We start from the raw sequence: 21,720 nt of genomic DNA, 5'->3' as shown, positions 1-21,720 counted from the left end.
CCTTAGGGTATGGGCTTGATCGAACGGTTGATGAATATACAATGAACCTGGATATGACATCAGTTACTTCGGAAGCATTTGAAATTTTAGGGTCCTAAAAATATGGGTCAAAGTGGTCAACAGAGAAGGGGAACAAACATTCTCACATGGCATTGCACATGATAAGCTCTCACTTGAGCCAAAAAAAACTTGGCATTGCACATGATAAGCTCTCACTTGAGCCAAAAAAAACTTTTGTCTCTCCATCCCAAAGCCAAAGGTGCTCCAAAGTTAAATAAGTTGATGGGATTTGAATTCTACCCTTAGAAACATAGACAGAGAGTTAGGTTTATCAAAAACTAGTTGCTAGTTAGTTATCATTGTCGATATTGAAAAATCTGAGGGACCAGAGGGGTGTGAGATTAGAGTGGTAGAATAAGAGTGTCATTATAGCCAAACTATATATATTATATATAGTCATTTTCTAATACGTTAATTTAAAAATAAATACGTAAGTAAAATTTTACCTAGAAAATGAATTCAATCCTAATATTTTGTGGTTATGAAATATTCATCATAAAGATTATCTCTACAAAATTTCAACGCATTTGGAAATCTCTAACATAGATAAAAATTATTATTATTTTTAAAAAGAAATCTAATGGTCCAGAAATGTCAAGTTTTTGCAATCATTTTTTGCCAATGTTAGGCTTCCAAATGAACTGAAATTTTGTGGAGATGATCTTAATGTTATGTATATCATATCCACAAAAAATTAGGATTGAATTTATTTTCTAGATGAAGTTTTACTTACGTACTTATTTTAAGTTAACTTAAGTAGCTACTTTTTAAAAAATGTATATATACATTTTCATAAATCTATACTAAATTAAATATGAAAATATATTTAAACTATGGACGTAGCTGCATTTTTAATTTTTATATATTATTCTCCACTAGTTACTCTTAATGACGTTATGAAACAACCCTGATCATCAAACTGATTGTTGTTGTAATGCTATTTAAATTTGATTTTGCATCTTGATTAGTTGTCTAGCTACCTAAGCTAGGGTAATTTAGTATCAATTGACACATATCTAGCCCATAGATATGAGAAAATCAGACATCACATGAAACTATAATGATTGGGAAGTTGAGAATGGGAACATGCTGTAGTACCTATTTCCAGCAAAGAAGAAGAAAAGGCCAAAAGTGTCCCTACGTAACCTGCTAACCTGAACATGCAAAGCTTGCAACTGTTATAAGATACAAAAAAATTGCTGGGAGTAATACTGGATGAAATCAGGGGCATTTTCACATACTAAGGCCTATAAATGAGAGAGCTTTCACATGTCATAATCCACACTGCTCTACATAACTCACAGTGAAAAAAAATCTAAATCTAGTATAGTTAGCAGAGGCAACATAATCTACTACTGTGCTCTAGCTCTATCAAAGAGGGAAGTACAAATGGTATCGAAGGTAGCATTGGTGGAAGAATTAAAGAAGAAGCAGAGGCAACATAAACAGCAACAAGAAGAAAAAGAGAAGAGCAAAGGCAATCACCATCAACAGAAACAGATTCAATGCAACATGGGCAGTGTGTCCAAATTCAAGAAAAGTTGCTTTAACGGCAAGGAGGATGGAGCTACATCAGCCATTCTTTTATTAGCTTGTATTGCTTTTGCTCCCTCTGGATAGTCAATTGTTTTAGCATTTCGTCCCTCGTACCCTCTTATCGACTTATTTATATTTCAAATATAAAGAGGGCATCGTTTTTTTTTTTTTTATGTAACTTTCTCAGATTGGTAAACTATTGGGTATCGAGATCTATCAAGGGTGGTGTAAACCTTATAAAACGTCAATTTTGCAACTCCAACATGCAAAACCTTCTCCTAATGGAGTGTGAAACCTATATGCAATAGTTAGCAACCTGTAACAAGACAAAAATTTCTCAAGATACAAAAAATTATTAGAGAGCACAAACATCATTTTAATTGGTGTTTCAATTTAAAAGAAAAAAGAAATATACGGACAAGTTTATTTTATTATATTTTTTTCGCTAATCACTATCACGTTAATATTTTTACAGGGAGAAACTCTCCAGGACAGATTGGGAAAGAAAGTAACTCGTAAGGATACTTTTTTTTTTCCAAACAATGGGTTTAATCTCCCTGGTACTTAAATGGTTGCACAAAACCCCCTGTTAGCGAACAAATGCATAAACCCTTCCTATTATTTAAAACATAACATCAAAGCCAAAACAGACCAAAATACCTCTGTGAAAACCAGGTTGATGTCATCAATCTTTACTTATAATTTCAGCTTAAGGACAAATCGAGCTGACGTCATCCTATGTAAATTTGTATTTACATATGACAATATAAAATTACACAGTCTTCTTAACCAATTTAAATTTAAATTTTCATATGAAATTTTTTTTCATAAGAAAATTTAAATTTATATTCTGTCTGGTGTCGTCGGAAAATTTTCAATCCCAAAAGTTACTATGTAAATTTAAGTTTTCATAGCTCCAATGACTATATAAATATAGTTTTACATATATATAACTATGTAAAAATACATTTACATATATTCTGTCAGATGTCGGGAAATTTTCAATCCCAAAAGTTATTATGTAAATTTAAGTTTTTATAGCTCCAATGACTATGCAAATATAGTTTTACATATATATATGACTATATAAAATTACATTTACATATAGTCCGGAAATTTTCAATCCCAAAAGGGTAAAATATATATATATATATATAAAATGGGAAATAAAAACAGACCGGATTTTATCTCTTTTTTGGAAAACAGAGAGGTTATTTAACAAGACTTAAATAATAGGAATGTTATGTGATATGAGTCAATGGGAGGGAGTTTATACTCAACCGAGTTAGAACCAAGGGGCTGAGCCTCATTTCTTGATTATTATTATTAGACATAAGTCTTCTACTAATTTTGGCTAAAAGATTTTTTTCAGGAAAAGTATTACGTGGATTTGTTTTCCTGGTAATGGAAGATACATGTATTCAAACGAAGGCCCAATTTTTCCATATCAACTGATATATTGGACCTCCCAAAAACTGAAATATATCAGTATATATCGATATATTGAGATATATCAGTTATATCAATTTTTTGGTGAAACAATCAAAATATCGATATATATTGTTATATATCAGAAATATTACTGATATATATAGAAAATATCGGTCAACAGTCAACAAAATAGGTCAAAAAGTTTAACCAAGTCAATACGATATATATCGGTCTGAAAATAGATCAATATATCTAACCGATATCTCATATTATTTCAATATTGGGTAGCTCAAAAACTGAAATGTATCGGTGATATATCAATATTTCGTCCGATATTTTTGGCCTTGATTCAAACAGCCTACAAGGCTAATTAAGTGTGCATTCTACGAAAATGAATGAACATGAAGGCATGCAGATGCATATTTGGAGCCATGAGATGAGGCCATGAGGGTACCATACCTCAGTCTCAGTCTTCAAACACTTGAGAAGGCCAGTATGTGCGCGCAGTCACTTGTTTAGGACTAATTAAACGTGGTGTTTTTTGTGTTGTATTGAAACTACTAACCAACTACTACATGAGAGTTGAATTTATTCATTATAGATGAATGAATCTGGAATCATAAAAATGCTTGTAGCATTCGAAACAGACACATGATGGGCCTAGGACAATTCTATACAAGTAGACCATACATCAGAAAATGTTATGTCGGACAATCTGTTAGCAGATAGTAACTGGTTGTAGGTTGTTTGACTCGTTTGATAATGGGTGAAAACACCCTCACTCATTTAGCTACATTTCTAATAATTAAATCTAATAATAGTTCGCTGACCAGTCGCAGATACTCTGTTTTGGGCGAAATGAGACCTTATAAGGAGCATTACTGCAAATGAGGACTACTTTAATGTACTATCATAAGGTCTTACCATTATGATCAACATAGCCGATGATGCATAAGTGCATAACCTCCCACAGTTCTTATCAAAACAAGGAGCCTTTCTGCAACTAATGTGTGGAGAGTTGGTACAAAAAAGATGCAGAGGTACCACGTCATATGGTCAGTTTAGCAACTACTAACACAATTCCTTAAGAATGATAACATCTCAAGAATGGAATTTAGTTACTCCTAAGTTTATCGATAAAGAATTAGAATTGCAGACGTACTGGCGAACAATGGACTTCGCTCTAAGTTGGTTTTTTCCTGGTGGCCTTTGGCACCGAACTTCGTTGAGAGAGATTCATTAGTCATGACCTGAATAGCCTATGTAATTCAAGTTTTTAAGTAAGTTTGTATGCGGGAATTCTTCCTACTTTTCCTGTTTCATGGACTCTTTATCTTCATTTATTATAAACTGGTGGGGATCAGAGGAACTCGCTGTTCAACTAAAAACAAAAACAAAAATGAACACTTCCAAGTTCCAAGTAATACCATCTATAATGGCTTTTCTTACAAGTCTGATGACTGGAAATACCAACTGAAACCATAATGAAAAGTGCGACTCAAATGAGATGTTCTTGTGTAGGCTTTTGTTAATATAGCCTTCCACAGATCGATGGCCAGGAACCAACTTAACCTCCCTCTTCATGCAAAAAAATTAGCTCTCTAATTACCAATTGTAGATGGAACAACATTGCACACTCTGCTAATTTCACCGCTAAATCTGCTCATGGAGTCATTAAACGTCAATATATATCGAAAGAAAGAAATCAAAGAAGATTCTCAAGTAATTACACTGATTTGAAAGTACTCACGATAAAATTATAGAATAATTCCAGAATACTTGTAGATGAAATTCACCATCAGAGGAGACCCACGACCAAGTTGGAGTCTTATTACAGAGACTGAATATGAATGATTAGAGTTGCATGTGGGAGAAGCACCAGCTAGAGTACTAAAACTCAACAGTGATGGTTCAGTTGAGGTAGGCAGAAGTGTATCTGTAGAACTCAGGTATTACAATCTCAATCGTGAATTACATATAAAACAATGGGCCACACCACTATAAGTCCAAAACTAAAACATATGGAAAGGATGTGCCTACCCTATGCACTGACATTCTGGAAGAGTAAAAACTCGGTCGTGCATATTGTGCATCGCAACCAATTTTGACCAAATTTATGTACAATGCCATTATCTAGTCTACACTCTGCACCCAACCATAAACAATGTGTCGGAAAGTGATCCTCCACTGAAACCCACAAGTGACAACAAATAGCTACATCAATGCAGAAGCATATATAAAGCAAAGAGTCTTCACTACTCGAAAGGAGAATCATCATCGGTCCTGGTTTGACAACTCTCAGCAGCCTGCAGTATCACTGAGCTTCAGACCAATTTCCAGTACAGCCATTGAATAAATGATGACAGAAAACCATCATTCCATGTCTTACAGCAAGTGACGTCACCTTCCCATATAGTCGTACCTTCCATACTAGCATATTCCATAAAAATCCACCACTAGCATTAATGACAGCATATTCCGCCACTATAGAATGCACGGCATAGCTAGAATGAAGTCACCACAGGTCAGAGTTACATCAATAAAAATCCAGCTGATCATCGTGACTACACTTTTCTGGCAAGACATAGAAAACATTCCATCTCTCAAAACCAACTATTCACTTTCTTGCCTCATTAATTATTGGATACACAATCAGGAAATGGCATTAGGCCAGCATTCTCCTAGCAATAGCCACTTTGTACTTGGACTAGCAAGTCATTAAGGGTCACTCTCCAAGCAAATTTTAACAATATACAACCCCATACAGGAAACATAGGGCCTCACCTACAAGTGATCACTTCCTGGATGGGGCTGGCAAAGGCCATTAAAAAGTAACTCAGTCTTAAGCCATTAATCCTGATTCTGCAGAGTTTGTTCTGTACAAAACCCACAGAGGAAACATTGGGCCACAAGATCTTTCTTATTGTTTACAATTTCTTGGATGGAACCAGCAAGCTCGTTAGAAGTTCAAATCATTTCTACCTTCCTAAGCTTCTGCATCTTTAATAAAAGACAGCCCCACAGCAGTAACAATGACAATGACCAACCAGATACCCTCCAAGGAAAATTACTTGTTCCGCAGAATGTATTAATACACAAACCCAGAATCAGAAACACAGATCCAGAAACCGGCAAGACCTGTTCAACAAACGAACACATCTTGTATCAGCAGACCAGCACGACCATTCAAAGCACATCACCCACCCACTACTTATTGTATATCCCTTTATCTTTTTATTTTTCTCAATCATACATCTCTGGGCTTCTTTTATCAACAAATTTTCCATTTATTGTTTCTCTATCTACTCCATTCGCTGCTTTTCTATTCTTTTTTCTTTTTCTTCTGTCTCTCCGTCTCCGTCTCCCGCTCCTCTCTTTTTCTTTTTCTTTTTGGTTTTCCCCTTTTTTGTGGTTTCTAAAACTTGGTTACTGGACTCAAGGTGGCCAATATATATGATCCTTACCATTCTGGACCTGCTAACTCAAACAATGGAATAAGATTGGCTAGAAACCGCCGTACTCATGTACCATTTTTCAGCTTTCTCATCAATATTTTGACTGTGCTACTGTACTCATCTTCACCTACAACCCAAACCCAAATCAAGTTGCTAAACATTTTCTAGCCACATAGTTGAAAACAATATCTAGTCTCATGGTGGAAAATGGTGTGCTCTAAATACGTACCCTTCTCTTGTCCCTTTTGGCAAGAAAGTAGTTGCTGCCAACAATCCAAACAAAGCACGTCTAAGCAGAAGGTTTCTTCATATTCGCTGTCATTAAGACAACGTCCACACTCCACACACCTCGAGATGCAGATTATGCATGCTCGGCATATCTGAGCACCAGGCTCTTTCTCTTGGCAGCTCTCTGCAGGGCAGTCGTAGACAAGCCTCATGTTCTGGCATCTTGGGCATATCTCGATGTCAATCGCATGATCGTCTTCACAAGATGGGGAGGAGTGCCCATATGGATAGAAACGTGGCTTGGTAGCTTTCGACTGCATGCAGTTGTCAGCACTAATTAAGGACTTCAACTCTTCAAAGTGCTTGTGATTTACACCATAACGACCACCAATTCTCAGGTGTTTTATCCCCAACGTACCTGAGGACTTAAAATCCTTCAAGTTATTCACTATACCATCAATACTGAGTCCTATACACCCTGCCACGTTTAGCTGCGTAGGAATAGATAGCTTGTCAGGCTATAGCATCAAAAAAAGTACAGATATATCTAGAATACAGGTAGTCAACAATTAACAGTATCCAATTTCTATGTAGTTTTACCGAAAATTTCCAACTTGACTGTAAAATAACTCCTCCAAAAATTAAAATACCAGTCCCAGTAACAACTCATACAATCTGTTTTATATAACTGGAAGCACATTCAGACAAACATAAATTCAAACAAAAGACAATCTGATAAGAAATAATTCATTGATTTGAGATTTAGTTTAAAATTTTAGGATCTTATGAAATTGAATTAGACCTCAACCTCTATTAGATTTAATGTCTACAATATAATGTACCATCTACATCCAACTAAACTATAGTACTACCCCATCATCTATACGGATATCTCTCTATCCCAATCTCAAATAGGAGCAACTTCCTTTTATACTTTGCAGAATTCAGTTTATATTGTTTTCATAGTAAAAAGGATCAGAAAATGGAAATCCTATTCCAGTTTCCTATTATTCACTCATTATTATGAGAGCAGATTGGGCACCTTCTATGAATTTGTTTTACTGTAAATCAAACACAGAAATCAAGTTTGCGTACTAACCTTTTTAAGCTTCGGATTGCATTCAAGCACGCGTTTCAAACCGTTGTCAGTGATCCTTGAACAGCCTGACAGACTCAAGCATAGCAAACTACCTTGAGCTCTGTTACTTAATCTGAGGAGAGCATCATCAGTAATTTTCATACTCAATGACTGATCAATGTGAATATTTCTCCACAGAAGTACATCAGTCTGAATGGCAGAGCGCAATGAATTGCAGACCCTTTCAGTAGAAAGAAGATCCCACACACACAAGTATCCAAGAGCAAACAGCAAACCGTCATTTGGAGCTCCTTCATCAACACCATGGCAAGTACCAGTACCCTCCCCAGATTGTTCAGATTGATGACTACTGGCACTCATATCTTCACAGTTGAAGCTGAGTAACTTGTTTGCATCAGTTATTAGTGCAAAACCATCTCTTGAAGCTCCTTCATCAACACCACGGGAAGAACCAATACGCTCCCTAGATTGTAAACATTGATGACTAATAACATGCATATCTTCACAGTTGAAGCTGAGTGACTTGTCTGCATCAGGTATTAGTGCACAACCATCTTGTCGTAATCCAATACTGAGCTTATCCACATTGCCATCAAGTGTATCAGAGAGATTTGACCTCCTACAGAACTCCATACTACCTGTCTCTGTTTGAAACTTTAAAGTTTTATTCAAGAACATATTAAACTCATCCGGATCAAAATCCTCAACCCAACCCGTGATTGCCGTAAAAGTAGCACCTATCCCCATTCCAAAGGGATCCGGGGGAAGACGTTCAATAATATCAGTACTGACCGACTCAACTGGCGCAGCATCCTTCCAACAATCCAAGGAATTAAGTTTTCCATACCCACTAAACCCAGAAACAGCATTCTTCTCTGGAAAGTCCTTAACAAAACTGTCTTCCGATGAAGAATTCACGGGAAATAAATTCAAAGTCATTTTTTTTTCTTTATCTCTACTGCAATTACAATCTCACTTCGGGATCCTTCCTTTTATTCTTAAAAACACGCCCCACTCCCACAATCCCTGAAATAATAACAATAACACCAATATAATTTCTAGCTGTCCCCTAAATATTACAAACTAGCTTATTATTAAAGATTCAAGCTTATTATAAATTTTTAAAAGGAGAGAAAGAATATATATATACCTTTATTTTATTTCAATCCAATAATCCAATATTCCAATGCTAATGAAAATACGGCGAGTAGAAGTTTATATTTAGTGGATTTGGGTTTGGACTTCGATCCAGGCCCACTGATAAAATGTTGACTTCATTGACTGGTTCTAGATTGTTTAGAGTTGAAGTAATTCCGCAAGTTAAAATTATAATTCAGCATGCACTAACAAGAGCAGAAGATAAGGAGGAGTGGCGGAGCCAGGGGGGGCCCAGGGTACGCCCTGGCTCACCCTCAATTTTCCGGAAAAAAAAATATATTATCAGTCGAACCAAAAAAAAAAAAAAAACAAACAAACAAAATAAAAGGGGAAAAAAACACCATAAACCCAAACAAAATAAACCCCTATATATTATTCTCTTTTTCTACTCTTCTTGATTTCTTGTGTGGAGTAACTAGGTAAGACTCATTATTTAGTTTCTTGTCTTCTTTTTTTATCTTTTTTATCTTGATTCCTATACCATATTCAACTCTTATTTATTTCTTGTCGTGAATTTACTAAATACTTAGGTTTGCTAATGTAAAATGTTGTCTATTTTAAGTCTATTTCTGGTTGTATTTAGGAGTTTTTAGGGGAGTCATTGTGTTCTAGTGTTAATTATGGTTGTCATTATTGTGACTATTTAAATGGTGGAGTTTACTTTTTTTATTAGAGGTTGTGTTAGGGACTTAGGGACGAGTTTTTATGCCAGATGCAAGATCCCAAAGATATTGGTATTCCTTATGAAGATTGAAGATGTTCCAACCCATGCTTAGGGTGTTGGAAAATAATGACAAAAATAGGTCCTTATGTGGTATGTGGATATGATGACTTTTGGTCAAAGATTGTGGAAATGGACTCGTTCTTGACTTAGTGAAGAAACTTGTGATCTTGGTTAATGGGGCGTTTGGTAGGCTGCTTCTATAGGTGTTCAAGAAGAATTTGCACCGTGATCTTGTTCTACTAAGCGTTTTCATTATATATTTGTTAGGTGGTGGGTTTTAAAATGTTAAAATGCTCTATTGAGATCTTTTACTCGCCAACAATACTCACTGCTTGCTAGTCCAAGTTTGTATAATTATTGGCATTTATCCAGTCTAGTTGTCTCTCATTTTTTTACACTACATTACATTTTAGAGACTCTTGATCCAATGTTCTTATTGTATTATTTTATAAGATATTTGATGTTCGAAATATAGTTATTTTGTGGTTGGGTTAAGTTTGAATTATTAGTTAAAAGAAATTAGTTATTATTAATTATTTTTTTGTATGTTTGGTTGTTTGGGTGGCTCACCCTCACTCAAATTCCTGGCTCCACTGAGGAGGAGGATTGGCATATTGCTTCCTTTACTCATCAACTGTTCCTAACATTGACAGCGATGATGGATAAAGAATCTCATTGTGCTACTTTTTGTCAAGGTCAGTTAATACTACGTGGACTTACTTGTAAAGAAAATGAAGGTCACTACTACTCAGTACTCACTAACGGGTAAGCACTCATTTCCTTTGTGCAGGTGATATCTGAAGACTGACAAATTCACAACCGACAACTTTCATTTTCATTAGTCAAGATGGACACTGATTAATCCAATTTTTATGTGGACACTGGACCTTAACACTTGGGCTATGCCTTTGTAATTTTACGACTGATTATCGACAGGACAGTGTTCAATACTAAGGGGACTTGAAATTTGAAATATGGGCATACGGGTAAAACAAGTTAAAAAACATTGGCAATAGCCGGACCGAAACGCTAATTTCAGTTTCCACGTAGAGCTAAGTTATCCAAACAACCTTAGTACGAAAAGGTCCAAAACTCGTTCTCTATACTACGGCTTATTACCCAAAAACCAACGGACTGCCCTCCACCAGTTTCACCGCAATGACTATTAAACAGCGTATAAACTTGATCTAAGAAATGGGCATGCGTATCAAAACATAAACATTTGATACACTCCCCAACTAGATTACAAGATGAATTCCTCTTATCTAGGTGCATCTTTCTCAACTTACGCATCAAATATAAAGTTCTACCACTATTGCAACTTCAAATTAAGTAAACATGATTCCATTTGATAAAAAAATTACAGTCTTCAAGGATGAATTACACACGTTTGGATTCGATCAGAAGAACCCCAGGGTGGCTAAGAATGTGGGCAAGCAAGAATCAACAAAAATACATAAACAGCAACCAGCACTGAGCCAACAAGTGATAAAAGAACTAAGCTTTCTTCTAAGACATAACTACCGGGTGCTGAGCCTACTTTTGAGTCAAAATGAACAAATTTACAGAATTGTCATCAATTTGTTCACACTCATCTAAGTTTAATTTCATATATGTCTATTCAAGATCACGTTTAGAACAGGTATTATCACCTTTTAAACCATTTTGGCATAGCAGGTTTCTTCTCGGCCGATTTAGGCTCTTTAACAGTAAGTGAGGGTCCTAGTACAGCAGGTTCTGGTAGAGAAGGCAAGGGCTCAGGCTCTGAAACAAGATCAAGGCCATTCAAAGATTGGATTTCATCGCGAAGAAATGGTCCTGAATTTGCAACAGCATTGTCATCTCCTGGGCATGAAAAAAAGAATAGTTAACGTGTAAGAAAACAACAATTAGAAAAGGTCACGCAAACCATAAAAGTCACACAAAGCAAGAAACTTTGACATTCGTTCCGAGAAACAACTCCATACAAAACAGAATTATTTGGATTGACCGTAGTACATAACAGAGAATAATTTTTGGCATGAATGAGGATGGGACTTTTGGAATTATTTAACCCAGCCAAAAAAAGTAGGGAAAAGGAGCCACCCTTCACCCCGTCTCAAAGGAATTTAGCGCTGAAGAAATGATATGATTATATGAACAAGAAAATAGCTGAATATACAGCATAATATACAATTGATGGTTACCTTTGGGTAGATCGTATGAGAAATACACAATTGCACCAGGAATAAAGCCAGCAGAGAAGAAATCTTGAGACATATCTTTTATTTGCTTCTTTGGAGGTGTAGTATCTGAAAAAGAATCAAATTATAAATCTCTAGCTTCACTGATGGGAACTATAAGACACCGACGACACATGTAAAACCTGAATATACTTAAACACTAGATGGTGACTAACAATCAAATAAAAGTCACTATCAGCTATGGTGACATCTTTGTCTTTGTTAAGCGCAGAGTACCCTCAAGTTCCATTGAAGACAAATTATTTAGTATTTAAGGTACTAAAATAGTGTTGCATGAGAAAACGATACATGGATATATACCAATAAAAGATTATTAGTTGCCAAAATAATAGTTAGATCACACTTACAAATATAGAAAGGAAGATCTGGTCGAGCAATCACTTTTGCGAGAACATCAATTAAGCTTTGAAGTGTCTCCGAAGGATGGAACTTCACTTGTAGCGTATAGTTATCGGGAAAGCGAACCCTAATTATTGCCTGGAGAAACAAGGAGAAAAATTGAATCAGACAGATTACATCCAATATATGAATATTAGTCTGGGATAGAATTTCCATTTTTCTTTTACTTTTACTTTTCCCCTAAAAAGGACAGCATCAAAATATTCTATGGATGGGAGCCAGGTCTTTTGGGTTCCCCACTCCCCTCCCCCCAGTGATGAATTAACAGGCCTCTTATACTTTTGAAACATGGAACACTTAGAAGAGGGGAAATTAAAGAGCATAGATAGTATATTTAAAAGAGATAATATTCCTTGATATATGCAGAAGTCTAGTGTAGGTAATAAAATTAAACTGAGCATCCCTAAAAACTATATTTAAAAAATAGAGCTGTCTGTCATGCCTTGGTTATTCTTGATCTCCGTCCAACCTCCTCTGCCTCTCGAATTTTACGGGTCTTCAGAACCTTATCTGCTCAAATAACCAAATATATTATTGAAAAAAAAAAGCTGAAAATGCATACATAAATGAAGTATGAAACTGACCATAAATTTTTCTACACAAGTTCAACAACAGTGAACTGTTCAAATTTCTGTTTTCTCCTATTAGATAATGGAGTTATTGCCTGGTCTCACCAATTATTTATTTGGGTACCAATTGTTTACGAGTTCTTCTCTTTGTTAAATCCTACTCATTATTATTTCATGAGGGTTGCAGGGACATCATCTAATTCACCATATTTTACAGAACTTGGCAGTAAGTTCAAAAGTCAAAACTACAAGTCACAGGCCCTAGGCATCAGATAGACTATTTTAGAAGCTCTCAGCCAAAGGGATTTTGTTCTTTTTGTCTGTATAACAATGCAACATACCCAGGAATTGTATTTGGTATGTGTGCCTTCTCTTAGGTATCTATACTATGGTAGACTGACTTTGTTATTTGTTTGTATTTACTTATTTATTTCTTAACTTCTTTCTTTTGGATGCTTTTTCTCACCTTGTTCTGTACTGTACTAGCATACGTTTTTTAAAATCTAAATTGAAAGATATATAGCAACAAGAAAGTTAGCAGTTTCTAATTCGTTGGCAGTGTCCAAAAGGTTGCTAAATGCACCCATCATTCGGATGGACCCTTTGGTGATACAAAGGCTGAATTGGCCCATAGAGAGACATGGTATCAGGTCAAAATCCATTCAAGCTAATTAATTTCATATAAAGAAATACCCTCAGTGGAAATCCTTCAATCAAAAACAAGTACCTTGCTTTTTGGTAGGATAAATTCGATAATAGTCCTCGGGAGTGAACTCATAAAAATCATCCGGCAAGTCTGTCAAGGCAATAAAACAGCAAGAGTAAACATGATGCTAACATACAAAGTATTTTACACAATTACAGCAATTGTTATAACTAAAAATGATTTTACATCAGGGAACAACATGACAAACAATACATAATCTGCTCAAAAAGTTTATGAAACACATTGAGAGTTAGAATTGGTGCACACCTTCATTAGAAACTACCCCCGATGTTTGAGAACTTGTTGATGTCTCAAACACACGGATTTCTCTTCCAAGTTCTTCAGATATAGCAGTTAGCTTGGCCTGAAAGTACCAAGAGAAGTAAATTAGTTTTTTTTTTTTTTTTTTGATTGGCAAGCCTGTTTTAAATGAGATCAGTAACTCTTTGATGCTGGCGGGGTTCGACCCCCAGACCTCTGGTATCATCACCCAAAGGTTTTACCGACTTTGCTAGTCGGCACCTGCAAATTAGTTTTTCAAATTCCCAAGAGAAATTTCATCTTTCATTTAACAAAAAGGTCATGTAAGCCGTGGAAGCTTTAGGAACATAGGAGGAAATCTGTAATGTACAGGGAAGGAAAATATGAAAACTCTTATAAAGTAACCTTCACAATCAACTATTTCTTCTTTTTCGTCTAACTATTTATACATACACAAAAGTAGTGCAAGAACATACATACTCATCACCAGTTAAATAGAGAGAGATAGAGTGATTATCTATGGGCATAAAAATCCGACAATAACTGGTCATTCGCGAAGGCTAATGTCTCCAAAACAAAAGTCTAAATCATGTAAACAACTATTTTCAAAATTATAACAGAACAACCTAGCCACCTAGCAGCTGTGCATCTCATCAGCCATAAAATTATTGTACTGGAGACGAGCATTCAATCTCCCACAAAATAACTTCCAACACAAAATAATCATACGACGGCCAACCAGATAAACTCTCTACTCCTCTAAGAAAGTTGAACGTTGAGTAATAAACCCCTCAAATACTTGAGATTGATGAGATTATGTTCCAAATTATTAAAAGTAACCCCTTTTCTTGAAACAAAGGAGAGTAATAATGAATTTGCCAGAATAGAAAAAAATGACCGACCTTAGCAATGTGTGCTTCCATAGAGCTCATGACCCTTCTTTTCTTCTCACGACAAACTTCAATTCTCATCACCCAAAAACACACAATCAATTCCCCCACCCAAAACTCTTTCCTTTCCCTTCTTTGTTTCTTCTTACGCAACGGTCCTTTATTAAGTTTCTATTTAGAAACAGCCCCTCAATGGAATTTCATTATTTCAAAGATGGGTCCGCAAACACGGACCATTTGGGCATGTTATTAAATAATTTTAACAATTGTCAAACTGGAAATTACTCGGAAGTCTAAAGCATGCCTGATCAGATAGGCACTTTCATGCAAGACCAATTTTCCCCAATTAACTACATCAATCAATAACTCGCCAATAATTTAATGCAAAATAAAACAATTTCCTTCCAAAATTCTGAAACAATCAAAAACTAGTTTGGTCCACTTCCTAGTTTAAAGTTGACTAAATACTCTCCAATTCCTAGTTAGTTTCTCGACTTCTTTCGAGATGACTTGGATGAAGGCTTGGACTGCTCTGGTTTAGAAGTTGACGCTTGGTTAGGCTTGGAGCTTGAAACATTTGAGGCAGTACTACTGGCAGCGTTCACATCCTGTTTCTCTCTACCGACTGCACCTTGAGAACCCCTTACCTGAGCTGCTCGTTTATCCTTCCTCTTAGGCCTGTAACTGGATCTTTCTCTCTTGGGCAGCCAGCGCTCTGGATCTGGTGGGGGGCCTGGGTGTGCAGGGTCGAAACCTTTTGGATACTTTGGTTTCCTCTTCCTCTTCTTCTTTGTTTTTGTTTTCACTTGTCCCTCATACACTTCTACATTCCGCACATGACCACCATCCTCAGTATACTTCGCGCCAGATGTTTTCTCCAAGTTGTCCACATCTACACCCTTCAAACCTGGCAGTGGCTTCAGCTGCATTTCATAAGTCTCTGCCTTTTCCACATCCACAGATGCAGCAGTGGTCACAAGACCAACCAAAGCCTCTACACTTCCTTCACTCCTAACCAGAGCCTCATAAAGCTTTACTGCCTCTTCTTCCTTCCCGTGCTTTAGCTTGAAAGATGCAGCTTTGTGCATGATAGCATGGAGCTTGCTATCTTCAGCCATGGCATTAGACCACCACTGAATTGCAGTGTCAAACACAGCAGCAGCACCATCAATGTCCCCAACACGCTCTCTCAGAGTAACAATTGTCGCAACTGTGGCTGGCATATGTTGTATTTCAGGTATCCTGAGCAGCGAATCTGCAGCAATCTGAAGGTGCCCAGCAGCAGCAGCAATCGTTGCCCGAGCAAGGAGGATCACCTTGGATTTCTCTGGATACTTATCAGCAAACAATCCAAGGATCTCTTCAGCTCTCCCTGCCTTGTTCTCCCTCACTAAAACTGCAGCCTGAAGCACGACTGTGATAACACTCCCAGGGAACATGTTTAAAAGAGCAGCTACAAGTTCACGAGCCTGTAACATTCTCACAAGAAAAAAAAAACGATGAGAGACTAATTCATATAGCCAAGAGAACTAATTTTGTATGAATAGCGAGTCAACCTGGCTTAGTTGAAGAACTCCTACGTATCAAGAACTGTAACAACATATGCACAATACATCTAAAGTTAAATGCTTCATAATCCGTAGGAATAGAAAGACCTCAAGTTGTACAAAATATAAAATTAAAAAGAGCTCAAGTTTTTGTAAATATATAAATCCAGTCTGATCCATGATTATTTGCCTAAACTGTTGTTAAACGCCAACATCAGTCTTTGAATTCAAAAAATTGTGATGCGGATTCCAAATGCAACTTCTGAACTAACAAGGTTGGTACTTTGAGCTGGACTCTGGAATAATTTACTTTGTAAGCCTATATATATACACACAATATCAGCCCTTAATTCAACTGATAGGATGAGATATGGCTTTGTACGTTTTGGGAGTGGCTCGGGAGTGGCTCTATCCCCGACACGACTCGACCTGACACAACCCCACTTTAAATGAGGCGGGTCTGAGAATAAGTTATGTTCAACGGGTTGGGCTGCGTAATTGGGAACCGGAGAGGTATCAATAACAGCACAGTTTTAAATGGGACAGGTTTAGGAATGAAGAAACATGTCCCCAACCTGCCACGTTCTCATCCCTATTTGGAAGAGAGATTAACCTTAGTCTCTGCTAAGAACGACGATGATCAACGCAAATATAGGTCAACCATACTTGTGAGTTGTGATAGTTAAGAAGGATCCAATATTAACACTTAGGTCTATGTTGCTATGATAGTGTTCGATAGAAGCAGGCAGATGGTGTGCAAAGCGACTACAGAACATGACGGACAATCACCAGAAATCAGTGAATAGAAGCAGTGATAATGAAGGTGAAAGGATCCATTTATTTCAGGAAGGACAACCAATGCTACCCCAATGGTCATTAGTCAAGAAAATAATACAGAATTGATCTAAAAACAGATCTGCTACAAAGTGAATAAGTTTGTTTTAAAGCACAAGTTTCCTAAGTCCTAACTCCATTTACCGAACGAAAATAACTTATGGACGAACGACAATTTTACATTTCACACTAGCACAACTACCTAATCATGTGACTCGCAACGTCAACCTATAAAAATGGATAAATTGAGTACGGTTCAACATATCTTTTCTTACACATGTCACAGAAAGATATGCCATTTAATAAGAAACTACTCACCTGATCTATCTTATTTGCAAGGAGGAGTAGAAGCACTCGGTTAGAGTATATAGCCTCCTTTTGTTTTGAGAAAAGCTTAAAGTCCAATCCACGAGCAAAATGTAAACCATCTGCTAAGTCGGCTTTCTCTAGCAGTCTGTCAATTTTTCTCAGGCCATCAGAAGCATCCTTTGATCCCCTCACTGCAATAAAATTGTTAATGGCCACGGCAAGTGATGCATCATCTGCCAGATTTTTATTTATGATGTCTAAGTAAGCGTCCATGGCTTCTTTCGGGTGTCCAAGTAGCTGAAGAAATCAATTATTCTATATTAGTGACTACTAAAAGTATTTTCTTGATTGGGAACTTCTGAAAGGAAATTTATGATAACACCTGTTCAACATATGCCAGCTGGACAGATACTGGAATCAGTTCAATCTCTATGTCTTTCTCCTCCCAGTCATCCTCCATTAGTGCTTCCTTGCCATTTCTGCAAAACAGGTCTTCAATGAGTTAATCTTTTCCTCATTAAAAGGATAGGTCCATATGACAAAACTATGGAAGATAGTGAACATCCTTTATTTCAAACATTTAGAAAGAAAGCTATTGCTTATGAGCATCATATCCTTCCTGTTCAATAAAAAGCCCAAAACGTGAAGATTGTACTTATAACTATAATCTGGATCATAACATTGGTAAGAATGTCTCTTGCCGTTAAAACGTATGAAATTAATCATAAGTGCAAGACAAAGAAAGAGTTCTAACAAAGACAATGTAAATTTAGACACAATTCCTTTCTACAAGACTACGACTGTTATTTTTATTTTTACTTTTATTTTTTTGAAAAAGTTGATGGGTTGGACAATATGTCCTGCTTTATTTTTATTTTATTCCTAACCTGTATTAAAACCTCAAAACAGTATATCCTGCTTTATCCTCCTTAACAAAAGAATTCAGTCAACTGCCTAGAGGAGGTATAAAGAACTGACAAGACTCATTACAAGAGGATAAAGATGCTAAATAATTAGCACACCTATTAGCTTCTCTAAACACAAGTTGTTTTTAGGATTATATCTGGTATTTGATGTAACAGGGTGTAAATTAATCTCTAATAATATTTGTCATGTTGACTTGTATTATTAAAGCTAGTGTTTCTTAAATATTTTTGATGGAACGGCAATTTTTCTAACCTTTTATGACTTAAGTTTCTTTTGATTATACCATATTTTCCGTGCTTCTGTTTCTTTCAATCTTAGATGAATGCAATTTCCTTGTCTTTCACTATTTTCCCGTTTTTATTATGTTTTAAACCCGTTTTCCGCTTTACACCCATTTTGTTTTCCTCGACATTTTTTTAAACTTTTTTCTGTCTTTTTACCGAAATGTTTCGTTTTCAATCCAAAATAAGTTTTTTTTTTCAAGCTTCCCGTTTTAAAACCGTATTGTACTTGGTAATAAAGATGTTAAAGGACTATAGGTGGAACACAAGGTACAAGATGTGAATAAGCAAAAGAACATACACACTGAAGGATCAAGACGTACTATGGGAGTCTGCACAATATCATTTTAGTAAGAGTGCCTTTAGTTATAATAACAATGTTACACATGCCAAAAGAACCAGGAAAACAGTGCAGAGCGCACTTTAGTTATAATAGATTTCATTCTATTTTTCTCAGTTAGGGGGAGGGGGTAACTCTAATGGACATTTTGCTAATAGGTCAAGAACTAGCAAATTAAAATTCCACCAAAATGAAACTAAATAGATAATACTATACCCACACCCACACACACACAAAACACGCATGCACACATAAGAGAACCTTCATTGGTCCATCAATGTTATCCAGTTGTTACCTTTGAGAAGTAAGCAACAATGTTTTTGCCTCCGTGTATTTCATCTGTTGAACCAAAGAGCAAGCAGTATTGTATCCCAGCTCAAAGCTTCTATCTGCTTTGACCTTAAGTGAATCCATCATTCCTTGAACTTCAGATGCTCTTCCAGCGGATACCAAACATGCAACAATGTTGACTTCTAAAGACACGATCTTAAAACTTCGAAGTCTTTGATAGACATCCATACACGCATCCATTCTTCCTAAACGATATAGAACCTGAGTCTCTAACAACATAGTAGCAGATGTTTGCTCCTGACTTTGCATACACTCCAGAGCTTCATCCAACTTGTTTTGTCGGTACAGGCAGTATGCCTACTTAGATAAAAAAATAAATAAATAAAATAAAAATAATAAAAATTGTTCAGCTCTAATAGATGTATATATATATATATATATATATATATAGCCCAAGTCATTAACAAGGACACATTTCACAATTAAAAACACCAAACAATCCAGTTTTCTCCATGGATGATTCATATTCACAAAAATACAGTTAAATCTGAAACTCATGTAACTATAGACCAAAAAATCCATACAGTTAATCCTTATAGATTATTGAAAATAATAAATAGATTATTGTTATTACCTTATAGAAATTGAAGTCGTTGAGAGTAGAGGGCAGATTTTGAATGGTGGAAAGAGCCTTATCATAATCATCCACCTTAATCAACCCCACAATTTTACAACGCAAAGCGTCAACGTCACCAGGAATAATACCAAGAACTGTAAAAATAAAAAATAATAATAATAATAGTCTGAAGATAAAAATCAAAATTGTAAAAAGATTAATTAATATAATAATACCTTGATCTGAAACTTTAACGGCTTGTTCGAAATCAGATCTCTGGATATGTCGATTGAGGGTAGAGAAGAGATCTTCGGGTGAAGGCATTGAAGGGGTGGGCTTCTCTTTGGTTTTGGGTGCCATTTTCGAGTGCGGACCGTAAGTAATCTTGTTTGTTGTACCCAGACTCTTTATATATATATACTAGGCAATGCCCATGCCTTTGAGACGGATTGTTTTTGAATTTCTTGATTTGCATTGATTTTTCTTTTTATTGATTTTTTTGTTTTTTGTTTTTTTTTATTTAGATTCACTGATTTTTTCTCCTAACCACAGTTTTAACTTTTAACAAACATTATTTCTATGTTCGTCTCTTATTTAAATTATAATTATTGATACATTATTTTATAATTTTAGTACAATTTTTTGTCTTGGACATATATATTTTAATTCATGTATTTTTCACAATTTCAAGAAATAAAACAAAAAGTACTTGTGAAAAATTCTTCCCACTGAAAAAATTTAAACTAATATGATACATTAAACGTGCTTGTCCACAAACTTTATACATCACACATGTTTTGGCAATATGTATCCTTAGCATATATATACACCCTCCTAATGATTTAGTTTCTGATATTAAAAAAAAAAAATGCAGCTAGCTATGAAAGCACAAATTATGTTGTCGTCTTTTATTTTTGGTGCTATATCTACACGCCCATGAACGCCATGTCTCAAATAATTTTGGCAAAACCTCCCTTGTGTTTGTTACTTTGGAATGAAGCAACACAGCCACTGTTGACACTGAAAATGTAAACAAAAAACCTATGCAAATTGCAAATATACCAAAGTTACCAGCCAAGTAATTGAACTATGTTATACAATTGAGAATATTCACTACAACGGTTAACTACACTTTGAGCAATCATTTGCACATTGTAAGGATATATCAACAAATGTTAATTTGCTATTGTTCGACTCGTGATGGCACACCTGACTCATCTCTTACTTCAACGTAATCGGCGAAGTATAAGACATGAAATAAAAAATATAAAAAGATTTGTGTCAAATTCACTCTACAAAAATTGTTTTGAACATACTTCAACAGACTGAACATGAAAATTTGTAGTTTAAAAGAAACTTAATTCATATATTGAGTATATCATATCTACAAAAAAATAGGTTTAAATTTTATAGGTGAAGTTTTACTTAAATTAACTGTATATATATACAAAAAAATAGGTTTAAATTTTATAGGTGAAGTTTTACTTAAATTAACTGTATATATATATACAGTCCTTCTCTTAAAAGTAACTACTTAAATTAACTTTAAAATAAGTACATAAGTAAAACTTCACCTATAAAATGAATTTAAACCTATTTTTTTGTAGATATGATATACTAACTATTAAGATTATCTATACAAAATTTCAGCTCATTTGAAAACCTCTAACATTGGCAAAAAACAAATACAAAAATTCAACATTTCTGAACCGTTAGATTTCTTTTTAAAGATGATAACAATTTTTATATGTGTTAGAGATTTCCAAATGAGCTGAAATTTTGGGAAGATAATAATTATGGTGAATGTTTCATAACC

The 21,720-nt window shown here is 35.5% G+C and overlaps 3 protein-coding genes across 4 annotated transcripts; all 3 read right to left on the bottom strand.

Moving 5' to 3' along the window:
- Positions 1 to 4,833: 4,833 nt before the first annotated feature.
- Positions 4,834 to 9,175, bottom strand: LOC147493864 (F-box protein SKIP14-like). Of its 2 annotated transcripts, XM_086566067.1 has the most exons (4): positions 8,960 to 9,175; positions 7,810 to 8,835; positions 6,712 to 7,201; positions 4,834 to 6,609 (listed from the first exon to the last, which is right to left on the bottom strand). In XM_086566067.1, the coding sequence occupies exons 2-4, from the start codon at positions 8,746 to 8,748 to the stop codon at positions 6,548 to 6,550; spliced, it is 1,491 nt and encodes a 496-aa protein (XP_086422193.1). In that variant the 5' UTR covers positions 8,749 to 8,835; positions 8,960 to 9,175; the 3' UTR covers positions 4,834 to 6,547. The 2 variants fall into 2 exon arrangements, with proteins under 2 accessions (XP_086422193.1, XP_086422192.1); XM_086566066.1 differs by having other exon boundaries at positions 4,834 to 7,201; positions 8,960 to 9,173.
- Positions 9,176 to 11,019: 1,844 nt separating this feature from the next.
- PUX1 (plant UBX domain-containing protein 1) lies at positions 11,020 to 15,079 on the bottom strand. The gene is made up of 7 exons (XM_086565564.1): positions 14,772 to 15,079; positions 13,876 to 13,972; positions 13,630 to 13,698; positions 12,776 to 12,843; positions 12,282 to 12,411; positions 11,878 to 11,982; positions 11,020 to 11,536 (listed from the first exon to the last, which is right to left on the bottom strand). Exons 1-7 carry the CDS (start codon positions 14,838 to 14,840, stop codon positions 11,340 to 11,342), a joined length of 735 nt encoding a protein of 244 aa, XP_086421690.1. The 5' UTR covers positions 14,841 to 15,079; the 3' UTR covers positions 11,020 to 11,339.
- Positions 15,080 to 15,095: 16 nt separating this feature from the next.
- On the bottom strand, positions 15,096 to 20,298 carry LOC147493862 (uncharacterized). The gene is made up of 6 exons (XM_086565563.1): positions 20,141 to 20,298; positions 19,923 to 20,059; positions 19,293 to 19,645; positions 17,832 to 17,928; positions 17,459 to 17,746; positions 15,096 to 16,228 (listed from the first exon to the last, which is right to left on the bottom strand). The coding sequence occupies exons 1-6, from the start codon at positions 20,262 to 20,264 to the stop codon at positions 15,242 to 15,244; spliced, it is 1,986 nt and encodes a 661-aa protein (XP_086421689.1). The 5' UTR covers positions 20,265 to 20,298; the 3' UTR covers positions 15,096 to 15,241.
- Positions 20,299 to 21,720: the final 1,422 nt, after the last annotated feature.

The sequence above is a fragment of the Coptis chinensis genome, chromosome 6, assembly GCF_015680905.1.
Source record: "Coptis chinensis isolate HL-2020 chromosome 6, ASM1568090v1, whole genome shotgun sequence".
Taxonomy (NCBI): Eukaryota; Viridiplantae; Streptophyta; class Magnoliopsida; order Ranunculales; family Ranunculaceae; genus Coptis; species Coptis chinensis.
This window is presented reverse-complemented; position numbering and strand designations above follow the sequence as displayed.